The following is a 22,825-nucleotide window of genomic DNA, read 5'->3' on the forward strand; positions in this document are numbered from 1 at the left end:
CTCTTCCCACCAGTCTCTGGATCTCTCCTGTCTGACAGCATCCAGCTTCTCAGGAACTATCCCATGTGAGCAAGTGGGATTTCCGACTCCTCTGCTACCTCTACAGATCTGACAGAAAACATAAGCCAGGGCAGGCTTTCCTCCCGGTCTTGCCACTTGACTTTTCCACCCCCAAAGTGACATTTGTCATTCAGCGTAAGCACTGGAACTGTTTAATCTGCACAGCTCAGTCATTCAGACACAGTTTCTAGAGATACCGTTGTTTTTATGTTGCTGCAACTAAGATCCCTCTTAGCTTCAGACAAGCCAAAAGGGCAAACTTAATCGTAGCAAAGTTAAATGATTTTATTACAAATTTGAAAATTACAAAAATAACAAAAAAAGCAACAAAATAAAATGCCATAATATTAAAACGTACCAGCATCCATCCTTGCTTCAATGACCTCTAAGATTTTCCTGAAGCATCCCTCCACCGTTTAAGCAAACAGTACAAACCCAATTAACAAAATCCTAGTCCTTCCTCCTGAGTTTGTCTGGGGATTTTCTAACTGCTACAGAATAAAACGGGAGCTTTCAAAATGTGTCTTTCAGAATGTGGCTCAAAAAAAAAATCCCCTTGTTTCCCCTCTCGCTCTGCCTTGTCTCAGGGGTGTAGTAGCAGTGCCAAAAAAACCCTCTGTGGCTGTAAGGCACCACCCCCACAGAAAGTGGAGGGACCCCCACAGTACAACTTCTTTGTAGGTTTTCCTGGTTTATAGAAAGTTAAGTAAACGCCCTCCATAAGCTGACACCGTCATGGTTTTCAAATCACACGGAAAAGTTGCTTTCCTCATGGCTCAAGGGTCTTTTTCTCCCCAGTTCTTTACACAAGCCAAGAGTGCCCATGCAGGGTTTCTGCCACCTCCAGTAAGATGAGGCAAAAGGGAGTCCCCCTTTCTCACTGCCCCCGTTCTCTCACTGCCTCCCACCACACTTGCCTTTCCAATTTCCTTTATTTATTTATTTATTTATGTATGTATTTATTTATTATCTGCTGAGGTGTGTGATACCATCACCTGCGTTTTATAGCAAAACACCAGATTTCATTCCTCATCATCGCTTCCATCAGTTTGGCTCCAGCTTCTCTAAAGCTCTTCAAAGTCCTCTTTGGACTAGGGTCAACCTAAATAACATGTAAATAATTAATCATTTAAATAAATAACGTGCCATCTGCAAAGAGCAACTCGCTCTGTACGCGGATTAATAAATATGTTAAATAACCCAGAGCACGGTACAAAACCTTGAGCCACCTCCTGCCAACCTTTTGCAGAGAAGAAAAGTAGCTACTGATATTTACAGGAGAAGCAGGATTATAGCTTCATCATCTCTCAATCCTGCTGCTGCGCAAACACAGGAGGGAAAGACTGTCCCCAAGTCCTGTGAGCTCCCGTGAGAAACAGAAGAAATAAAACATAGGGCAACGGAAAAGAGAAAGTTGTGCTGGCCAGTGGGATAAGCAGCAATCACTGCATGGATCAAAATGCTTTGAAGCCTACACTTTATTTTCTCTGAGCCCGTCTCCATCCTTTGCTCAGGCTCAGGCCACCTGGAAACAGTCTCATAGACTGCTGGATTTGGGGGGCCGGGGGCATTATTTGCCCTAAATATTCAGGAATTGCAATTATGGGAATGCAATAGGACAATGGGCTAAAAAATATCAAATGCTGAGAGAAAACCAAGAGGGATAATCTGAGGTCTTCTGAATGTCTTCTGCAGAGGCTCTGAGCCAGGAGAGACACCATGGAAGAGATGGGGGTGACAGATCTTAGAAAATTCACCAAAATCATGACAAAAGCACACAAATAGCAATTTTCACTGCCTTTTCCAGCTGAGAAACAAGCTGCGGACATCAAATTAACCTGACGGCAGCAGGAGGCTGGACAGACTGGAAGTTTAAACAGGTTCAGAAAGCAGTTTGGTTACATTCATTGTAAAGACACCTCAGAGGTTGTACTGACCACCAGAGCAGCCGGCTGGGGCTCAGGGGGACCCTCAGGAGGGGCTGCTGGTGGCCGAGTGATAGGGGTGAGGGTGGCACTGCTGCCTGTGCCCCCTCCTCTGCCAGGCACCTCACGCAGAGCAGCTGCTCTCGCCTAAAACAACCCCTGGTTTAGCCTCAGCGAGAGACGGGGGGAGGCCTGACAGGGAAATGGTGTGTCCACAGGATTCGTCGTGGTTAAAGCAGCGCCGAGGCCGCAGACACTGGTGAGGAAGCCAGATCGTATCTTTGCATCCATTCTCACGAGCGGGCAGGCCGGGGAAAGCTCCCTTCCACAGTTGTTTTTTTCCGTTAAAAAAACCAACAAAAAAACCCAAAAAAAAACAAAACAAAACAAAAAAACCCACACAAAAAACCCCCACAGTCCAACAACAACAAAAAAATCCACTTTTATACCGACGGCCGAGGCGCTCAGCACGCCATACTGTGCCACCGACAAGCAAAGTCCCCTCAGCCCAGGGTGAGCCCAGGGGAAAACACGCACCCTCCCAAAAAAATCCCCCCCACGGGGGTGCCCACGACCCCTCCTTCCCTCCCTCCGTCCCTCAGGAGCTGCGGCCGCGCAGGGGCCGCGCCCATCGCACCGCCGGGGCGCGCAGGGAGCGCGCAGGGGCCGCGCTCACTTTTTCCAGGAGAAGCCCATCCCAGCCCATCCCAGCCCGGCCCGCCCCGGCGGCGGCAGGAAGCGCGGGGGGGCAGCGCCCACCCCATCCGCCGGGCGAGCTAGCGGGGGCGGGCGGCCTCGGCGCTTCCTGGCGGGTAAGCGGGGGCCGGGCCGGCACGGAGGGAGGGAGGGGAGGGGAAGGAGGGGAGGGCGCTGGTCCCGCTCCCCGGGGAGGCCGCGCTCGCCGCCTCCCTCTTTGTGTGTCGTTCGCTCCCTCCTTCCCCCCCCCCCATAATTTTCTGCTGAAACAATAGCAAATATCAGCGTTTATTTGCAAAGGGGCCGCCGGCGAGGCGGGGCGCGGGCGGCTCAGCCCCGCACAATGGGGGCTTTGTTGGGCGCACAGGGCTCCTCTGTGCAGGAGCCGCCGGGCTCGGCCCCGCCGCCGGCCCCGCTCCCCCTGTGCCCCCGCGGGGCAGTGGAAAGCACCATCGGATCAGCGGGAAAACGCGAGCCGGGTTTAAAGTTAGTGCTGGCACCCCACGGAGCGTAGTTAATCGGCGGGAGAAGCAGCTCCGAGCGTAGCTGGGCAGATGGAAAAGTCCCCGAAAGGTTTTTGAGCTCATTGAACGTGATTTTGGGTACCAGCGGTGGTATCAGTAGGAGAAACTATTGAATTGGGGTGCGGGGACCATCTGGAGGAGGGAAGAAGCTCCATGACAGGCGCCCAACTTGTTTCAGTGGTGAGAAACCCACATTTGAGCCTCTGGGAGCTCTGTGATTTCTTCATGAGATGAACATCTTGGTCTCTTGCTCCTAGGCACACCATGGATACCACTGGTCATAGCGTCCTCCTCCTCCAGCAGCTGAACATGCAGCGAGAGTTTGGCTTTCTGTGTGACTGCACAGTTGCCATTGGAGATGTTTACTTCAAAGCCCACAGAGCGGTGCTCGCTGCTTTTTCAAACTATTTTAAGATGATATTTATTCATCAGACAAGGTAAGAACACACACTTCTTCTATCCTTTAATCACTCTCAATGTTCTGCTTTTTCTCCTTTCTAAAGGCATCAGACTCTAAAAGACTGTAAGTGGAGATGTTAGATGGCTTGATATTATTTTCCTAACCCACCACAGGCCTTGGCTCCCTAAACATTCCCAATCCAGAACGTGCTGTCCTTTAAAACCACTCTCTTAGTCAGCATTGGTAATATCAGGCCCTACATTTTGGAGATGAGACATTTGTGTGACCTGATAAAATAAACATGTAAGTACCACTGTTTTCCTGCAGTGAGAACCTTGCAGGTTTGGAATCCAGGGATAACCTGGTACCTCCTCTGCCCGTGTCCACTACTTTGCATTAGGTTGTAGGCAAGCTGGCAGGGTGGGACTGTCACTTCTGGCAAGATCCATGGGCTTGAAGTAATCGAGAAGCTGTAGCCTTATCACAGTTCTGCTTTTCAGACTCTGGCAGATAAGGGCCAAGACTGAGATCATCAGTTCATTTCAAGCTGTTGTTGAGATGCTTCACCTGGCCAGGTCAGGAGTGGTTCTGCAGGTATAACAACACTGGTGCCAAGGTCTGGCCTCTGACCTGGAGCTTGGTGCTTGCAGTGGATGAAACCTTTCTCCATTCCCCTTCCTTTTTGAGGGTCATGGCCTCCACCACCGTCGCAAAATAAGCCTTAGGATCAGCCGTGCCACCCTTTGGCGGGAAGTGAGATGAGTTAACTGCCTTTCCCTATAAATGTTGTTTACTGACACTTAAGCGCAACGCTCATAAAGATTACACAGCAGCAGCAGCTGAATTTATTACTTAAACACACAGATATTCTTTGCCTGGTGTTACTGGAGTGGCACACCCTGGTGATGCTTGCATGGCATCACTGCGGTGGCACAGAGCTGCTGTTGGCTCTGCATGCGAGTGACGGGGTGACTGGGAGCTGGCCACTCGCACCGTCCCCAGCTGTGGTGTGCACATGGTCTTTAGAGTCACAGAGATGAATGCAGGCTCAGGCACTTTGCTGTGCAAACAGGGCTTATGCACTTCTGCAGGGCTTGGCGGGGAGTGCTGCTCATAAACCGGGAGGCAGGCAGCAGCACTGACAGCAAATGGGCAGGTAATGCTAGCTTGGATCCCTGTATGTACTTAATCATCTGTTTTGTTTCAGCGAATGCATAAAGATTCAGCCAACAGACATCCAGCCTGACATATTTAGCTACTTGTTACATATCATGTACACTGGGAAAGGGCCAAAGCAGACCGTCAGCCAGAGCCGACTGGAGGAGGGCATCCGCTTTCTCCACGCAGACCACCTCTCCCACATCGCTATCGAGATGAACCAAGCGTTCTCCCCAGAGCCGGTCCAGTCTTCCAACTTGTACGGGATCCAGATCTCGACGGCACACAAACTGGCAAAGGAACGCCTGGGAGCGAAGGACAGCCTGCCCAAGGTGGGCGGCAGGTCTGCGGCCCAGGGCGATCACCCTCAGCTGCAGCTGTCCCTGGCCATCGGCCTGGACGACGGCCCCCTGGGCCAGCAGGTCGCTCGCCCCTCTGCCCCGCCCGCCGCTCTCACCAAGCCGGCAGAGGAGCGTCCGAAGCTCTCGGTCTCCATAAAGCAGGAGAGGTGCGACCCGGAGCCCGTGGTGTCCCAGAGCTGCACCCCTCCTTCTCCGGAGGTGGCCAGCCCCATCTTTGCCAAGGCCAGCCTCAAGGTGCATTTGTGTCACTACTGCGGGGAGCGCTTCGACTCCCGGGGGGGGCTGCGGCAGCACCTGCACACCCACGTCTCGGGCTCGCTGCCCTTCGGAGTGCCGGCCTCCATCCTGGAGAGCAGTGACCTGGGCGAGGTGCAGCCTCTGACTGAGGACAGGGAGGCTGGGGACGACCACCGGCTCAGGGCCTTCCTCCTCAAGGAGGATGAACATCAGCTGGAGCATCCAAGCTGCAGCGACCTGGAGCCTCTGCAGATCGGCCAGCTCTCCCTCATCTCCAAGGACCACGAACCAGTGGAGCTGAACTGTAACTTTTCTTTCTCAAGAAAGAGAAAAATCATCTGCACTGTCTGCGGCCGCACATTTTTCCGGAAGAGCCAGCTGCTGGAACACATGTACACGCACAGGGGGAAGCAGCACAAATACAGCCGCTGCCAGAGGCTGGAGAGCCCCGCCACCCCCAGGTTTCATCCTTACTGTGACAGCGAGAGTGTGGGTAAGAGCTCCAGTTTGTCCCAAGACCACTTAGATGAATGTATACTGGAGTCAGATCTCATCCAAGAAAGTGTTGATACGATCCTGGTAGAGTAGCTCTCCCCCTGTGTTGCCTTCAGATGCTGAAACTCTGGATATTTTGGCATTTTCCACCTAGGGAGTGGCTGCTCTCTGCAGCAGATTTTGTTCAACCACCATTCCCCTCACCCCCGAGATAACTGTGAAGGACTGTGTACTTTGATTTGTGTACTTGCTTTTTTACTTCTCTAACTTCTCTAGTTAATTCCCATCTAAGTCCTTCTTGGAAGCCTCTGTGTAACTTGGTTACATTTTTCCTGAATGTGAACTTATTCCTGCTCTGCTTTACTCGAGTTAATACTGTACCGCTGGGTGTGAGGTTTAAACATTGTCTAATACTTTGTGCGGTGCCTAGGACTGTTTGTATCCCATAGAATTGCTTTTCTGAAACCAGATGGGTGGAAATGTAGAGGGAAATGTGTATTGTGTTTCCCAAACAGTTTGTTTGAAAATAAATATCTCAAGGAGATGAATCCTGAAGTTCATGTTGTATAACTGCAGTTAATATATCGTTGCATAAATATGTGCAGGAGCCATAAGGCTGCTCTTTTCAAGAGAACTGGCAGTGTTGATGTAGGGGTGGCAACCTTCACTTTGACAAGCCCTGGAGTCCTCGTCAGTACAGTCTTCTAAATTTACTTTTAAACTCTAGGGATTTGCATGTGTTTTTCTTCCTTCCTACTCCTCCCTCGTTAACCACTACTGCATGAGCAGAGACAGATTTTGATGCCCCTCTAGGACCATGTCTCATTATTGGACCACCTTCTCTGCAAGGAAGAAGGAAAGCTGCAAAGAAGCTGTCCTCTCTTCTTGGAGAGGAGTCATATCATCACCTAAGTGTTTACAGGATTAAATACCGCGCTCGTATTTTCTGAGTGAAGATGATTTCTGACTCTATAAACAGCTTGGAGCAAACATGGTCTTAAATATTACAATCTGTGTATTTGCTAAGAGCAAACATATAATATGTTATTTCTTCTCTGCTTGCAGAGCCACCATAAAATGGTGACATGCAAGTTTTTTGCCTTTCATGTAATCACAGAATGGTTTGAGTTGGAAGGGATCTTAAAGATCACCTAGTTCCAGTCCCCCTGCCATGGGCAGAGACACCTTTCACTGGACCACGTTCCTCAAAGCCCCATTCAGCCTTTCATTTATCATTGCTTGTTATCTGAAGGGTAATTAACTTCAGATTTAAAGGGGTTTAAAATTGTATGTGTTCCTCTTGGATTCATATTTCATCCCTCTCTAGTTTTTTACCTGAAATATCCCAGGCTTCCTGCCAGATAGGCTCCAGCCCATCCCACAAAGATGCTCTTAATCACAAGGCCCCGAGGAGGCACACAAAGTTCTTAGAGCGCAAAGGTCTCTTCTGCAGCTCAGAGCAAAAGCCTCTTGAGCTGCTCCCATAATCTCATTACCCAGTTTTTGAGAAGCTGGAGGCTCCCTGCCAGTCCTGGTGGAGCCGAGTCATTGCCTTTGGAAAGGGGGAGCCTGAACAATGGCGAGAACAGTTTACTGTCAGAATGCCTGCTCCAAAGCTCTTTGTAGTCGGGACCCTTGAGCCATCTTCTTTGAAACTGTCCTGGAGCAAGTGCAGCAATTAAATCACTGCTGAATTAAAAGACCATCTGAGGTCTTTGTAAGGGCGGCTGCTGCTTCTCCTGGGCAGGCAGCTACACACTCCAGGGGACGGATTGGCCACCGAGAGCTGCCAAATTGTGTTTGAAGACAAAGGAGCAAAACAAACAGGCTCTGAGCCTGCCCAGATGATGTTACAAAATGCAGGCTGTGGTTTGGGGTGTGCTTCCCTGCTAGCCCCAGTGCTCCTCGCTGTGTGTACCCATTAAAGGGGGCCTGGTGAGAACATGTTTTAACTCTGCTTTAGAAGCCTTTCTTTAAAGCAAGCAAATAAACAGAGCGCTGCTGACACCCAGGCCTGTGGATGCTGCATCTGAGCACGCAGCAATTCACACAGAACATTTCCTAGAAGAGAGCCGTCTGCGTCTCTCCCGGGCTAATAGCATCGGCTAAATCACATCCAGCACGGGCTGCCTGTAACTGGGGCAAATGCCCTCAGGCTTCCACTGACCTCTATTTCTACATGATGGGTTAAAAAAAAAAAAAAAAAAAAGGTATTTTATGATCATTCCCTATTTGTATGTGCCACTTTACCAAGTGGGCTGGCTTCTCTGGGTGCTACTTGCTCCCCTCTGCTTCCTACATTTAATTTAAAAACAGGGAGGAGCATCCGTCTGCTGAGGTGGCTGTAGCTGTAGAGAGACTGAATATCTACTATTCAGTCAGTAGATAAGCACCTTGGATCGTTGACTAGATGCCTAACTTGCCTGAAGTAATTGGTATTGAAAGTCAAAGGGCTTTTGATGTCTCTGCGGAGATAACAGGGTAGTGGTAATAGAGCTCAGTACAGGGGACAGCAGCAAGGATAGCAGCAGCAGTGCTGAAGGCACCTCTAGGACATGCTGCTCATCTTCAGGGGCATGGGCAGGACTGTTTTGTTCACTTCTTGCCCATTAAAAAGGGAGCTTTACTAAAAACTATGGTCTTGTGTAGAGGAGCCAAGTGTCCCTCAGCTGTACGTGCCATGTATGTGCTGTGCTGTGTATGTGCTGTGGCAGTGACTCCATGCTGCTGACTGCAAACACACCAGCAAAGCCAAAATCATACCAAAACCTGGGCTGTGTCATGTGTGTACCCTGTATGTCTTTGAAACATTACAAAAGATTATTTTTTGTTACCTTCACACCCCCTTTTAGGGTATACTTTGGTTAAGCTTTGCGGTGCTGAACATCTGTGACATCAAACATCTGCCAAAGGCATTTTTTGCATCGTCTGCAATACAAGAAATGCCTTTTCAGCAGTTTTCTACTGCAAACATTAAAGTGCTGTTATAATTAAAGCACAGAAAAAGCTGGAGACAGAAGTCGTCAGCTCTGAGTTATGTTAACATGAAAATATCATTCTCTCCAAGTCTTATGAATAGAAAATAATTTTACAGGACAGTTACATTTGCTAAGCAAGGGCAGCAGCTGCTCCTGGATACATCATGAGAAGTTTTATTACTGTATGTGGAAGGCACTTGAATTACTAAGTGCTTAACCTTTATGCTGGTGCATTCTTGGAAATCAGCCCAACTTGCACAGCTGGGTTTGGCAAATACTAATTTCTTGTAGTGTTTTGTTGCTTTTTGTTTTCATAAAACCCTAAAACAAATTGTCACAGTGTTCAGAATATCTGGATATCTGTAATTGGTTGATAGATGCACATAGGCTTAGGCACAGAAAGACCCAGGGTGAGAATACTTTAAGGCTGGAAGTCTCAAAATTCCAGGGACATCTGTCCTGTGCTTTGAAGGGGTCCCATCATCAGGGGTATTGAGCTGATGAACCACATTCATTGAAGTGCTTTGTGGGCTCTGCAGCTCATGTTTTATGTAAAGATGGGAAGATTGGGGTTCAGATCCCTGCCAAAGCCCCTGAGCATGAGAAGACTCCTCACTGAGCTCAGATTAACCTCTGAAATGCCACTAAGTGCTGCAGTAGCTGTCATCATGTATCTGGGTGCTGGTCTGAAAGCTGGCTCAACCACCAGAGAACATGATAAACAATTTTAAGATAGGTAATTTGAAATATTTTGAATTATTTTTAGTACTCTGATGGTGAACAGAGTCCAGCAGGGGCCGGGTTTCTTGGGCTGGTTAGGGTGCAGTAAAGTGTGTGGACAAAAGTTTATCCCCCTTGCAGCATGGGGTGTGGTTGTTTTACTGAGAAACTTGCTTTTCCCTACTTGTTATGGTGGCTGGAGATGTGGTTTAGTAGCACTCGTGCAACAAAAGCATTAGGTTGAACTTTTCCTGAAATACTGGTGTCAGAGGAGCAAGACTTCTGTGCCTGTTACTTGTGTACAAGTTGTGCTTAAAAGGTAACTCGTCCCCTCCAGCATTCACCTGCAAATGCTCAGATTTTACCTCTTCCACCTTGATTTTTTGGTCATCTAGGGCAGAGTGACACTGGCATTTCCCTGCTGCTGCCTGGAGGTGATGCTGATGGCCAGGCCATGTTCACCCCAACTCCATGCAGGATAAAGAATCCTTCAGCTCCTTTTACCTCCTGCACAGACTGTGGGTAAAACACGTGTCTCCTGCCATCTGGCTGCAGCAGCCCTTCGGGCAGGCTCTTCACTCACATGTTGTCTGTCAAATCACTGCAGAGTCGAGTGAAGGCAGCGTGCAGGGGGTGTGGAAGGGCTGGCATGCCCTCTGTGGGTGCAGTGCCCCTTACCAGAGGGGTTTGGGATGTTTGTGCACACTGAGGAGGTGGAACAGGGAAAGGAAATTTGCTGTTGGGATGTAAACCTGAAGCAGTGAGCACTGCAGTTAAAAATAAGACTATGAAGTACTGCTATTGTGAGCTTTCATTTTCATTACTCTTTAGTGTAATGCTGATACTGAACAGTTTTCTACTATGTTGGAGGCAGAAAGTATTAATCCTGTGTAAGTGACACCTTCAGAAGTGCAGTGAAAAGTGACCTCAGCATATGCAATTCAGCATCATTGAATTGGACCATGGGCTGTCAGTGGCCAAGGCAGGAGGTTTCCTCTTGGCTTGTCAAAGGCCTCCCACGGCAATCTGCCAGCAACAGGTTGTGCCGTATCACTGCCACGATCTTCAGATTCCCTGTTTAATAAAACTCAGCCTTTCCTTTTCCCCTCTTGTCCAGGGTTGCCAAAAAGAGCTGCAACTGAGCAGGCTTTGCAGCACTAGGAAAATATATTCTGAGCAATTAGAAATCGGGAGTAAAAAGATAATGAGGATGGATGTGCCCTAAATTATATGCCAGTTAAATATTTACAACCAGAGCTGTGTCAGGACTGAGTTCCCTGAGATGCAATCGCAGCACCTACAGGATTTGCATGTTTCATTAGGACACAGTAATGACACAACTTCAAAAGAGCCTACCAGAGGAAATGTTTCCACTAACTATTCCAAACCAGAGGCTGCACCCTCTGAACAAAGGCGCAGCAAAGCTCTTCAACCTTCTCTGCTACATTAGGCTGGGTTTCACCTCAGCTGAGATGCCCATGGAAAGTCTTGTGGGGTTCCAGGCAGCACAGCAGCACATGGCTGGGTGTACCTCCCGGGATGCATAGGGCAATGCAGCAACCAGGCAATGTTTAGTCCATGTGAATCCTCCTGTTATTGGGACAAACAGCCTAAGAAAACACTGTATAAAGGCCTCTGTCCCTCCTGGTGCTGGATTTGCAACCCACCATTTTCAGGATGTAGGCACCAGGACAGGGAAACCAGTGAGGCATCGGGGGTGATGGATGTAGGAGAAGAACCCCCTGGAAGGCAGGACCGTGGTGTCAGCCACTAAGACAGGGATCCAGCGGTGGGCGTGCAGCCTCGCTAGGCTCCGGCCGAGAGCGCCGGGGGCGGAGGCTGATGCTGATGCTCAGCGTCACCCCTGTCCCCGCAGCCACCCCGGCAGGGACCCGCTCCGGCTGCGGTCACCCCCGCCGCCCCGCAGCAGCGCCGGAGCCAGCAGAGCAGGCACCCAGGCCTGTCATTAGGGCCGAGCATCCCCTGCCAGCCTGTTTTTACCCCCGCGGTGCGGTCGTGAGGCTCTGACTCACCGCCCTAATGAGCGGGGTGCAGCTGTGCGTTCCTGTTGTGCCTGTTGCACACCCCCCCAGCCCGCTGCCTCCCGCCCGCGGCCTCACGGCTGCTCCACACGCTCCAGGGGAGATGCGGGACGAGAAGCTTCCAGCGCCTCGGCCTTCCCCGCCTTGCTCCAGCTAGCAAATGGGATGCAAATTCACCTACAGGCTGTCTGGGCTGCGCCAGGGCCCGACGCCTTCGTGCAGCAGCAGTCTGGGAGCATTTGGCAGGCAGAGAGCGAGCGGCTGAGGCTGCCGGCAGCAGCGAGGGGATGCGCCGCTCCTCCTTCCCTGTGGGGATGCTCAGGAGCTCCGTAGGAGTCGGAGTACTTGCGCTTCCCACCCAGCTGCCATCTCACCAGTCTCCCGTCACGCGGAGCTGTCACAGCACCGAGCCTTGACGCATCGGCTCCTCAGCCTCGTGTCTTCACTGAAATGGCAAATGGAGAGAGCGAATGTGACACGAGCGACTGGTGTTCGAGCACGGAGGTGACATCCCTCTCCAGATTTAAATTTCCTCTCGGGGACAGCGGCAAAGTGGCGCTCAGTGTGTCCATGCACAGTGTGTCCCATGCCGGGACTTGGCACGGGAAAGGCACCACCTGAAAGGACACCGGTACCTGCAGAAGGGACCCAGCTGGGGCACCCACCTGGGTGGGGGGATGTCACCTCCTCCAGATTAAAGAGGTTTGGAAGACTGATCTCTGCGAGGTCTAACTTAGGGACTGACAGGGTGACTGCCAGCCAGATACTTTCATCTTGGCAATCTGAATTGCAAAATGTGTTTTCCTAACGTCTCCCTCCCTTTTGTAATCAGCCTGTTTGTCAGTTTTTATATAAAAAAATCCTATTTTAAAATGCTGGGTTTGGGTATTTTTGCTGAAACCCACTTTTCAGCTAAAAGGACTTTGACCCCACAGCAGCATCCCATAATTTGGCAAGGAAGAACTGCACTCTTCGCAGTTTTCTGCAAAAAGAAAGACACATGAAAGCTGTGCCTCCTAAAAAATGTTAACCTATATTGTTGCTTAAATAACTGTGTAAAAAATAACATTCTCTGATTGATTTGTGTTTTTTTTAAATCACATTTAATGTTAAGATTTTATCTGTTTGCAAATGGAAATATTTCATTATTTTAATACCACACAACAAGAGCTAACACGAACCATTTCTCTGGGAAATAGAACTGCAGAGGTAAAATCATATTAAAGCAATTATTTAAATCAATCTGTTTTCTTGGAGCACTTCGTCATTTTGAGTTACTCATGTTGAAAGCTTCTAGCTGTAAGACAGGCAGTATTAGGGCTTCATTGCCCTAACACGTGAGTCTGTCAGCAGGGTCTGGTTTCCATCCATCCATCCATCCATCCATCCGTCTATCCATCCATCCATCCATCTATCCATCCATCCCAAGTGCCGACCAGGATTTCTGTGTATTTCATGAGTTTACTCAATTTCTTACATACATTTGTGGGAAAAAAACCCCCAAAAACCAAACCAACAAAACCCCCAAAAACCAAACCAAAAACCAACAAAACCTACAACTGGATTTTCATTTATACATAAGGACACATATGAGAATGTCCATCATTTATGCAGGGATTGCATCTTGGATTCAAACACTAGGTTCCTGGCTATGGGAGAGTTGGTCCTTTGAAGCGTTACAGAGCTGCCGTGACCTCCAGCAGCTGGAGATCCAGCCCTGTGCATTTCTAATGCACTTTGGGTGTCCCAGGGCAGGAAAGAAAACACAGTATTTGTTTGTGCCATCATTGTCTACCAGCAATTTCCACAAGGAACCTTTCAGTGGATACGCTTGCTTTCTTCTGGGCTCAGTGTTGACATAACAGAAAAGCTTTTTATCCCCCTGGAAGCCTTTCTGGGCAAGAGTTATACTATTTAAACACTCTTTTCTTTGCTGCTAATATAAAAAAGCTGTGGGAGATGAAAACATTCAAAATGACACAGCCAAAGCAGGGGTAGAGAACTTGTTGAATATAAAGCCAAATTGTCCCTGCTGTGAGGAGAGTGCTGGAAACATCTGGGACAAAAGCAGCAGCACAGTCTGTGGGGTGAGCAGAAGAACAACTTCCATAATTCAGAGAGCAGCAAGCAATGAATTTCTTGTATTGATAAGGAGCCAGACAGCTCAAAAGCAATCTGAATGGGGCTATAAAAATGACTGGATATCAGGAAAAGTTTCGTCCCTGAGAGGATTGCCAAGCATTGGAACAGGCTGCCCAGGGAAGTGGTGGAGTCACCATCCCTGAAGGTATTTAAAAGACATGTGGATGTGGCACTTGGGGACATGGCAGCCTTGGCAGTACTGGGTTAACAGTGGGACTTGGGGATCTTAGAGGTCATTTCCAACCTAAATGATTTTATGATTTTGTGTTTATTCCAGTTTATTTCAGCTGTTGACAAAGAATAGAGTCTTAAATCCAGGCCACCCTTTGGTGCTCTGGCACAACCACACAGCCACATCTTCACAGGTTTCCTGGCCCAGTACTCCTTTACAATAGTAAATTTATCATTCCTTCTCCAAAAGAATAAATATTTTATTCATGTTCTACTCCCTAATCACAAGGAAGGAGTAGGGAGTCTTAATTAAGTCATTAGTGGCTGTTATGAGCCTATATTTTGTTCTGTAAACCTGAAAGAATAAATAGTATTAATACTATTAAATATGTATTTCCTCTTTCCCCCATATTTTCTGAATGCTGTAGTGCCTAAAGAAATTACATGGAAGATGTCATGCAAAAAAAATAAATTAGGATGCGCGGTCCATTTGAGCCATCACAGAAAATGCTGATGCATTAAACTCGCTGCTCCCCCTCCCGAGGTCCTGTCCCTATAATAGACCCCATCAGCACCAAACTGTGCATCTGGGAACAGCAATCTCAAGCCTTGGGAGCAGGAATCATGAACCAGTGGCTTGCAGAGAAAACCAAACCACCTGTGTGGGATCAGCAAGAGCTGTGCCATTTCATGGGCAGCGGGGGTTGACCCCTGTCAGTCTGCAGAGCCTCAAACATTTTCCTCTGGTACTACAGGGCATCTAACAGGGAATTTACCCATGGGACAGCAGGATGGCTTTTCTTAGCTGCTAGAGATTTGTGATCCCTCACAAATTCCTTATAGCACTCCCTGGGCAGCCAGGGCTCTGCAGTAGAAATGATTAGCCAGCAACCAGAAGGAAAGGTTGCAGAAAGAGCAGAGAAAGAGCAAGCCTCCAAAGAATTTGTGTCTGCCACCAACTTTACGATTTCTTTCTGCTCACTCTACGGCTTCCTGAAAAAGCTGGACACAATAGGGCACCAGCACGAGTTAATCCCTCCACATATAAAATCTCTCCACAGCTGCCCACTCAGTCACAAGGCAAGAAAACAACAGGTACATTCAGCTTTAATGAAATAATCATCAGTTCTATGTACACCTATAACAGAGAGAAAACCAGCTACAGAGAGGATGCAAACACAACCCTGGGCACAGAGCAACAGTCTCAGGGCAGGGCTGGACCAAAGCATTTCTGCCATTCTCCTCCTCTTTTGAAGATGTGTTTCACCTATAAGGCAATACTGAAACTGCTTAGTGGGCTGACAGAAGATGACAGCCTGGCCCCACGGGGTCTTTTTCTGTTTATTTACTAGAACTTGGACATCCTCCTCTACAGCCAACCCCTGCAGGGCCGCACAGCAGCCCTTTGCTTGGCACTGACCTGCCACAGTGCCCGGTATAATTCCAAAAGCAACCCCCAGTATCAGTATGGCTCTTCTTGGGTGCTGCAGCAGCTCCAAAGGTACATCTAAAAGTCCTTTAAAAGTCCCTTTCAAAACTATGGCAAAATACCTGGAAGGACCAGTATGAAGTACAAAGCCATTAAAATTGTACACATTGAATTATCGATATCTGGTAACTTATTAAATAAATACACAGAAGAAAAAGAAGACACTTTTTTTTTTTAACATCCTCTGATTTTTCTTAAGTTTTACTCGCACAGAAATGAGCCATGGCTCTCGCTGCTCACAGTCCTCTCGTAACAACAGAGATGCTTTATCAAAGTTTAAAATGTGGTTGTGCACCAGGGCATGTACAGCCTAGGGACATGTACAGCCCTTGTATTTTAGCAGGAATCCAAATCCTATGCTGGGAAGGGAAATCTCAGTGCACCGCCCATGGTCAGTGAGCAAGTGCCAGGCGTGGCTGCTATTTCTGTAGCGGCTGAGAAATACACAGGAGAATTTTCTCAGAGGAACACACTGCCTTGCCCACAGCTGGACATAAATCCCAGCCATGCAGACACAATCCCAAATTATTAAAAGGCCCCTTTCTCTTGGAGGGCTTGTAGTGGGAGGTGGTGCTCGCACACACACGCCATGCCGGTGCAAACCCTCTCGGAGCAGGGCAGTTCATGGGTTTTGATGGCAATGGGCTTGTCCAGGCATTTTCCAGCCATGTCCTCAGGCCCTCCATGTCTAGATTTTTTCCCTGAGGACTTCAGTAATATCACTCCAGCATTTCACTGCATGTTTCAGGGCGAGCTACATGGCGTGCCGGAGCCGGCCGGATGCCGGTGGCAGCGAGCCGGGCATAATGCACGTTTCCCAAGGGATGCCTGGGCTGGGATGAAGGCAGGCGGGCTTTGTGGCGAGCGGGGAGCGGTGCAGGATGGCTGCCGCCAGCACCCAGGGACGCCAGCAGCGCCCAGACCAAATCAAAGCAATTCCAGTGCTGGCAGAACATTGCAGCTACCCAAACTATGCTGACTGCTAACACGCATGCAGCTCACTGCTATTTATATCACATGCCATATATATAAAAAATATGCTACATCTGAGGACAGCTTCACCACGACACCAGGATTGGGAGGGAGGATGGCCAGGGAGGGGAGAGGAAAGAGGCTGCCTGCAGCAGGCACTGCTCCCACCCAGCCCACGCCGGTGATGCTGCAGGGAGCTTTTGCCCGTTGAGCTTAATGGTGCAAGAACAGGCCCTCCTGGAAGTGCTGTCGTTTTCCTGGCATTTGTGCAGCCCGGGGTCAGCAAAGCGAGCGGCTGATGCTGTGCTTTAACACGTCTGGAGATGCACAGGCTGCTCGTGGCAGGGGGAGAGGCCGAATGAAGAGCACAGAACACTGCTCACTGCAAACCCGCCGGCTTCACACGATGTGACAGCAACGGTGACCGCGGCTCCTGGCGCCTGTAGGTAGCAAATGCCTACAGTTCACAACACTAAACACTGGCCTGAGCCCTTCTGACAGGGATGTCTTCATGTTAACACTGCAGTTGCTTTGCTCTCCCTCATCTCCAACATACCCCAGGCAAACCTCCAGCTGTTCCAGCGTGCCCCCAAATCCTGCCCAGCAGCAGGTCAGGCACTCGCTGCCTCTCAGGACCTTTCTTTAAACACATGGTATATACTGATCTACAGCATGAACAGTGGGGGAACTTGGCATGGGTGGTGGCAGAAATGCAGCCTTGACATAAATATGCCGATAAATGAAAATACAGTCACTGTAACACCTTCATTTTTTGCAGCTGCAGTCAATGGTGTTGTCTGAGGCCCCAGGGGACAGAGTGTATGTAGCAGGGTCTGCCCACGTCCCAGGAGCCATTTCACATAGATACACAACTGAATGGGCATGCAGAATTAACTACACCTTGGCCCTGGGAGCCCTCTGAGCTCTCCGCACACACCCCCAGGCCAAATGGAGCTTTAAATCACTCCCTCTGCTCTTCCTCTTGGGGGCAAAGCTGTCATCACAGAAAGCTGTTGTGTTTATTCTGTTCCAGGGCCATTTCATTGACCAGCTGCTCTATAGATGACTGAATGGCCGCCTTCACAAGGGAAGAGGCAGTTTCTATGAGGAGCAATTCGTACTGCTCCCCAGTTCTGTGCCCCTGGTCGCCCAGACCTTTGTCCTCTGCCTGGGGACCACCACCAGCCTCAGAGCCCTCTTTTTTACCAACATCAGCATTCTGGTTTGATTTTTTATTCCCTTTTTGCTTATTTTGGTGCAGAACTGGGGACGGCTCATAGGCCTGGTCAGAGTCGGTGTTGTCAGAGTCCTCAGCTTCAGTGATGGTGATGACGATGCCGACGCCGATGCCGGCGCCTACGTTTGCCTCTGATGTCACCTGATGGCTGGAGCATTCCTGCACACTCGCTCCATTGTCTCTGGATGCTGACTCGCTGAACTCTGATACAGTCTCCTCAGCTTTGCACTCCTTGGAAAGATTTATGCTCTTCTCTGATTCATCTCCTTCAGGCAGCTCTGTGCAGATATTAGGGATTTCCTGCAGCTCGGTGGTTTCAGGGGCACTGTTGGGTTGATCCTTGGAAACAGGCACTTTGGGAGCTTCCCTGCTCTCCACATCATCTGTGGTTTGGGGTAGGCTCCCTTCCTGTAGTTTGTCCTGGGCTATTTCATGAACTGTCTCTGAATCAGTTATCTCCAACTGAACAGTGCACTCTGTACGTTCCTCCATGTCAGGTGTGGGCTCTGTCAAGGGCTCACTCTTCTCAACAGAGTTGTCACTTTCCTTTGCTGTATCCTGGTCCTCCTTCACTGCAGCCTGGTCTTCCTTCTCTGTAGCCTGGTCCTCCTTCACTGCAGCCTGGTCCTCCTTCACTGCAGCCTGGTCCTCTTTCACTATATCCTTGTTCTCTTTCACTGTATCCTGATCCTTCTTCACTGTAGCCTGGTCCTCCTTCACTGTAGCCTGGTCCTCCTTCACTGTAGCCTGGTCCTCCTTCACTTCAGCCTGGTCCTCCTTCACTTCAGCCTGGTCCTCCTTCACTTCAGCCTGGTCCTCCTTCACTTCAGCCTGGTCCTCCTTCACTTCAGCCTGGTCCTCCTTCACTTCAGCCTGGTCCTCCTTCACTTCAGCCTGGTCCTCCTTCACTGTAACCTGGTCCTCTTTCACTGCAGCCTGGTCCTCTTTCACTGCAGCCTGGTCCTCTTTCACTGCAGCCTGGTCCTCCTTCACTGTAACCTGGTCCTCTTTCACTGCAGCCTTGTCCTCTTTCACTGCAGCTTGGTCCTCCTTCACTATAACCTGGTCTTCTTTCACTGCAGCCTGGCCCTCCCCTGCAGAGACTGGGCTGAAGGATTCAGATTTGTCCATCGGGGCCAAATTCTCTGGCTCTTCACTGGCTTTGTTCAAAACACCCATCACTTGGTTTGCTTGAACACTGCCCTCCGACTCCTCCACTGCTTCCGAGGGGCTGGGTTTTTTCTTGCTTCTGGAGAACCGCACGCAGGGCATCTTCACCCCAGAGCTCTCCCGTTTCTTCGGGAGGTCTTGTGCACAGCTCTCCTCAGCATCCACCTCCAGCTGCACTTGGGAATCGGAGGGCACCTTCTTCCGTGAGGAGGATTTCTGCCTTCTCCGAGGCCTCGTGAGGTTTTTGATGGCTGCCCAGGCTCCTTTGGAGGACTGTGAGGGACTGGAAACTTTTGCCTCCCCTTGGTCGGCACTGACACATTGGCTTTTCTCCTCTGAGGCTCCTTCGCACGCATCCTTCACAGTCAGCCCCTTCTTACAGGGCTTCTTCCGCTTCTTAAAACAGAGCATGGAGGGTTTTTCTGCTTGTTCCTCCGGCGGGGAGCACGTCGCCCCTGTGCTGGGAGTCTCTACCTCCTTTGGGTTCTCCATTTGAATTTCCTTAGCTGCCCTCACCACATTTGCTCCTCCTTTGTCTGCGTTGTAGTAGCGATTTTCTTGATCGATGCCTCAGACACAAGAACTGCAGAGATGCTCAAAGTGCATTTTTTCCTCAAATAGTTCTCCAAATAACATTAGCTGCTTTGTAACGAGCGGATGTGGCAGTGAAAAGAAGTTCTGCTGGAGCAATCGCATCTGCTTTATAACTCCCACTTCGTCTTATTACTCACTTCATCACCTCTCCAAGGAATCCTGGGCAGACGTGGTGTTGAACTGGTTTCTCCTTGGCTTTGCTGGCCACAGTCACTCTCATCTCCGGAATAAACCCACTCTAAGTTGAGCTTGGTCTAACAGCAGCGACTATATAATGCCAGTCTGACATACTTTCTTTTTTCCCCCAAAGGATGACAAATCAAGCCAAGAGTTAACAATTTTTATTCACCCCACGGACCTGGAAAGAACTTGCACTTTGTGAGCTCTCTGCGATTCCACATTGCACAAGGGAGCTTGATTGAAGCACCAGTGGAACCAGTGGCTGTTTTCTGCCCCCCAGTGACAAGGTCAGATGCTGCGTTGCCTTGGCTTTGCTTTCTGCTTCAGTTCCCCTCACAGGTTACATGAAGTTTGCTGTGAAGCGTGACCGAGGCTTCATCTTTTACCTGGAACACAACAAACAAATGATAAGACCTGTAGAGCAATTAAAAAAAAAATATTGAAAACTTTTTTTTCTCTAAATATTTCATTTTGGGAGGCAGACTGGATGCACTACAGCAGTTTATTTCCACTAATTAGCATCAATATCCGAAGGCAAAATTAGGCCACAAGATGTCAACCCAGTGATGTTCCACCACAGAAAGTACTACTTTGCTATTTTATGTGGTAAAAGGGGACTTTTTTTGTATAACTGCCTATATTATGGTGAATACATATAACACATGCACACACATATATTTTTTTTCCTATGGTTTGCTAAATCTTTTCCCCACTGCTCCATATGCACTCATAGTTCCAGCTAGGGAAATTACACCCTGAGACAGCAGATATTTTTATCTTTAATGCACCATATGACAATATGCAAAAACAGAGAATACAAAAAGGAGGCTTGTGGAATACAAAAGCCAGATCACATGGCAAGAAGGGAGCTTATTTATACTACGTGCATGCCTCCCATAGCAACCTCAATTAACACCGCGTGTGCTCATCAAAGAGGTGATGTTGTAAGATGTGTGTCACCCTTAACAAAAAAAAAAATAAAAGAAAAAAAGGAAAAAATAAAAAAAAAAAGGGGAAAAAAAGCGCTACCTCGAAACACCATCAAAACGTTTTGGGATGGAAAGATGCAAAAATGTGTTACCGCAAACAACTTCTGCAGGATGGGCTCGGGGGCTCCGGGCAGGGCTTTTCACGGCATTCTGTGCTCTGCTTTTCAGGAGTAGGGTGATTAAAGGGAGGCTCCGGGGCGCGCTTCCCCCGCAGCACATTTTGGGTTTTACAATTATTATCATTATTATTACTATTATTTTAATTATAATATCTTAAGGGAGAACGAGCGGAGCTGTCAGAGCCGTGCGAGCGCGCACCCGCAGCTCCCGGTGCCCCGAGCGCAGCCCGGCTCCGCCGCCCCCGCGCCCGGGAAGTTTTGGGGGCGTTCGCGGGTGCGGAGCAGGAGCCGCCCGGCACCGCCGCTCCCCCGCCCTGGGCAAGGGGAACCCTCAAAGCCGGACCCCTCCGAAGGGATGGGCACGGGGGTGCTCCTCGGGCAGCGCCCGCAGCGGCGGCCCGCGAACCCCACGCGTGTCGCCGCCCCCGCGGGTCCCCCCGAGGCGGTGCCACCCCCGCGCCCCCCGCGCCCTCACCTGCATCCCGGCCCATCCCGGCCCATCCCGGCTCCGCTCCGCGCGGCTGCGCTGCCGCCGCCGCCGCCTCCGCCGCAGCCGCGCCCCCCGGGCCGGCGGGGAGGGCGCTGCCGGCAGCCCCCCGCCCCCCGCCGCCAGCCCCCGGCCCGCCTCCCGCCCCGGCCCGGCTCCGCCGGCACCTGCTCGCAGCCTCCTTCCTCCTATGGGAGAGCGTCTCTCCCTGTTCGCTGATCAGCATCCCTTCCTTGTGAGCGTCCCTCCCTGTCGCGGGATAGCACCGCTCTTCTCGCGGGCGGCATCCTTCCCTTCTGGAAAGGCAGCATCCCTCCTTGTGAGGCAGGATCCCTCTCCCGCTGGCAGAGTAACCTTTCGTCCCCTCCCAGGCTGCGCACAGCGGCAGCAGACACGAAAACCACGAATACAACTCGAGGCAAAGGTCTTCCTAGGAATCGAGCTGTGGTTTGTAGATCCCAATGCACGGGAAGGGAGACGGGTGTACACCCCGCAGGGAGGAGGGACCGCTGGCGTTTGCCTGGCGGTGTGGGAAGGAGGGCAGGGGGTCTTGCTCTTGACAGCTGTTTTTCGGGTCCCACCTGAAACCTGCACAGCTTTTAGCACACCCTGCTGGGGGTGCTGCAGGAGCTACACCTTCGGAGGTGGAGGTAAGGACAGCCAGCTCTTGGCTTTAAACTACTCCCTGCCCAGAATACCAGAGGAAGTGCCTCTTTCGTATGAGCTTTTTTTCTGTCCAGAGCAGCTGAGATCTGACTTTAAAAAAATCATGTCTCCAGCTGTTATGATTGATGGGAGAGCCTCTGGAGAAAGGACTACCAAGTGCAGCTGATGAACTACAGGAAACTATAGTTGAGATGCCTGAACGTCCCCATTCATCTCCACGGGGAGCTGACTGACGCCCACAGAGGTTTTGCAGACATTAACTGCTTCACAGCGTGTTTGCACATAAGCAACTGGGCAAAGCAGCACTTTGAACCTGCAAGTGGCTTCCAGTGTAGGCCAGGCTTAGAAAAATACACATGGCCTCCCCCCTCTTTGGCTTCTTCACGGGAAAAAAGGCACAAAATGGGTTCGATGGGCTGAAATGTCAGCCAGGAGGGCAGAAAAGTGCATTAAGCATCATGAGGAATTGCCTTTTTAAAAGCTCCCCTGTGAGATGTGTTTGCTTGCATTCACTCAGGATAATAAACTTCATTTGGAAACGGCTTCTCCCCCGGCGTGGGCGGTGGGTTCTAATTACAATCCACTTCTGCATTAAAGCCAAGTGAGGCCCCTCAGCGTGAGGAGCTTTTTCCGCCTTGCAGTCGGAGGCAGGAGGGAGGGGAGGATGCAGCAGGAAAGAGGGTGGATAATGTGAGGATGGGGAATGTGTGCACTGCCTCAGGGGTGGTGTGATGGAGGCAAGCTCCCATCAACTCCATTTTGGGAACACTTCGCATGGAATTCAATTATTCCTGATGCTCCCGGGGCAGATGGTGACACCACAGGCTGTGGTCCAAGGGAAATAAATAAAAGGGTCTGCAGCAAGCCTGGGATCTGGTCAGAAAAAGTTCCTGGCCCAGCTGGAGCCAGTTTTCTTTCTGGGCCTACAAGTGCTGGTGACGTGCAACAAGCCAACCAAGCAACAATCTCCCCTTTTGCCCCTTGCACTACTCCAGAAAATAAATCTGTGTTA

At 50.0% G+C, this 22,825-nt stretch overlaps 2 protein-coding genes across 4 annotated transcripts; one reads left to right on the forward strand and one right to left on the reverse strand.

Annotated features, from left to right (window-relative positions):
• Positions 1 to 1,865: 1,865 nt before the first annotated feature.
• ZBTB25 (zinc finger and BTB domain containing 25) lies at positions 1,866 to 6,405 on the forward strand. 3 transcript variants are annotated; one of them, XM_032689708.1, is made up of 3 exons: positions 1,866 to 2,244; positions 3,463 to 3,642; positions 4,813 to 6,405. In XM_032689708.1, the coding sequence occupies exons 1-3, from the start codon at positions 2,189 to 2,191 to the stop codon at positions 5,948 to 5,950; spliced, it is 1,374 nt and encodes a 457-aa protein (XP_032545599.1). In that variant the 5' UTR covers positions 1,866 to 2,188; the 3' UTR covers positions 5,951 to 6,405. The 3 variants fall into 3 exon arrangements, with proteins under 3 accessions (XP_032545599.1, XP_032545601.1, XP_032545600.1); XM_032689710.1 differs by lacking the exon at positions 1,866 to 2,244 and adding an exon at positions 2,726 to 2,797; XM_032689709.1 differs by lacking the exon at positions 1,866 to 2,244 and adding an exon at positions 2,822 to 3,385.
• An 8,595-nt stretch (positions 6,406 to 15,000) lies between these two features.
• On the reverse strand, positions 15,001 to 21,223 carry AKAP5 (A-kinase anchoring protein 5). The gene is made up of 2 exons (XM_032689944.1): positions 21,136 to 21,223; positions 15,001 to 19,938 (listed from the first exon to the last, which is right to left on the reverse strand). Exon 2 carries the CDS (start codon positions 19,268 to 19,270, stop codon positions 17,372 to 17,374), a length of 1,899 nt encoding a protein of 632 aa, XP_032545835.1. The 5' UTR covers positions 19,271 to 19,938; positions 21,136 to 21,223; the 3' UTR covers positions 15,001 to 17,371.
• Positions 21,224 to 22,825: the final 1,602 nt, after the last annotated feature.

Source organism: Chiroxiphia lanceolata, chromosome 6 (assembly GCF_009829145.1).
Source record: "Chiroxiphia lanceolata isolate bChiLan1 chromosome 6, bChiLan1.pri, whole genome shotgun sequence".
Classification (NCBI taxonomy): Eukaryota; Metazoa; Chordata; class Aves; order Passeriformes; family Pipridae; genus Chiroxiphia; species Chiroxiphia lanceolata.

Bases quoted from the DNA above. Each gene is read 5' to 3' on its own strand.
- AKAP5 (XM_032689944.1), bottom strand. From the start codon at position 19,270: ATGGAGAACCCAAAGGAGGTAGAGACTCCCAGCACAGGGGCGACGTGC.
- ZBTB25 (XM_032689708.1), top strand. From the start codon at position 2,189: ATGGTGTGTCCACAGGATTCGTCGTGGTTAAAGCAGCGCCGAGGCCGC. The intron at 2,245-3,462 runs GTGAGGAAGCCA...TCTTGCTCCTAG, and splicing joins CGCCGAGGCCGCAGACACTG to GCACACCATGGATACCACTG. The intron at 3,643-4,812 runs GTAAGAACACAC...GTTTTGTTTCAG, and splicing joins ATATTTATTCATCAGACAAG to CGAATGCATAAAGATTCAGC.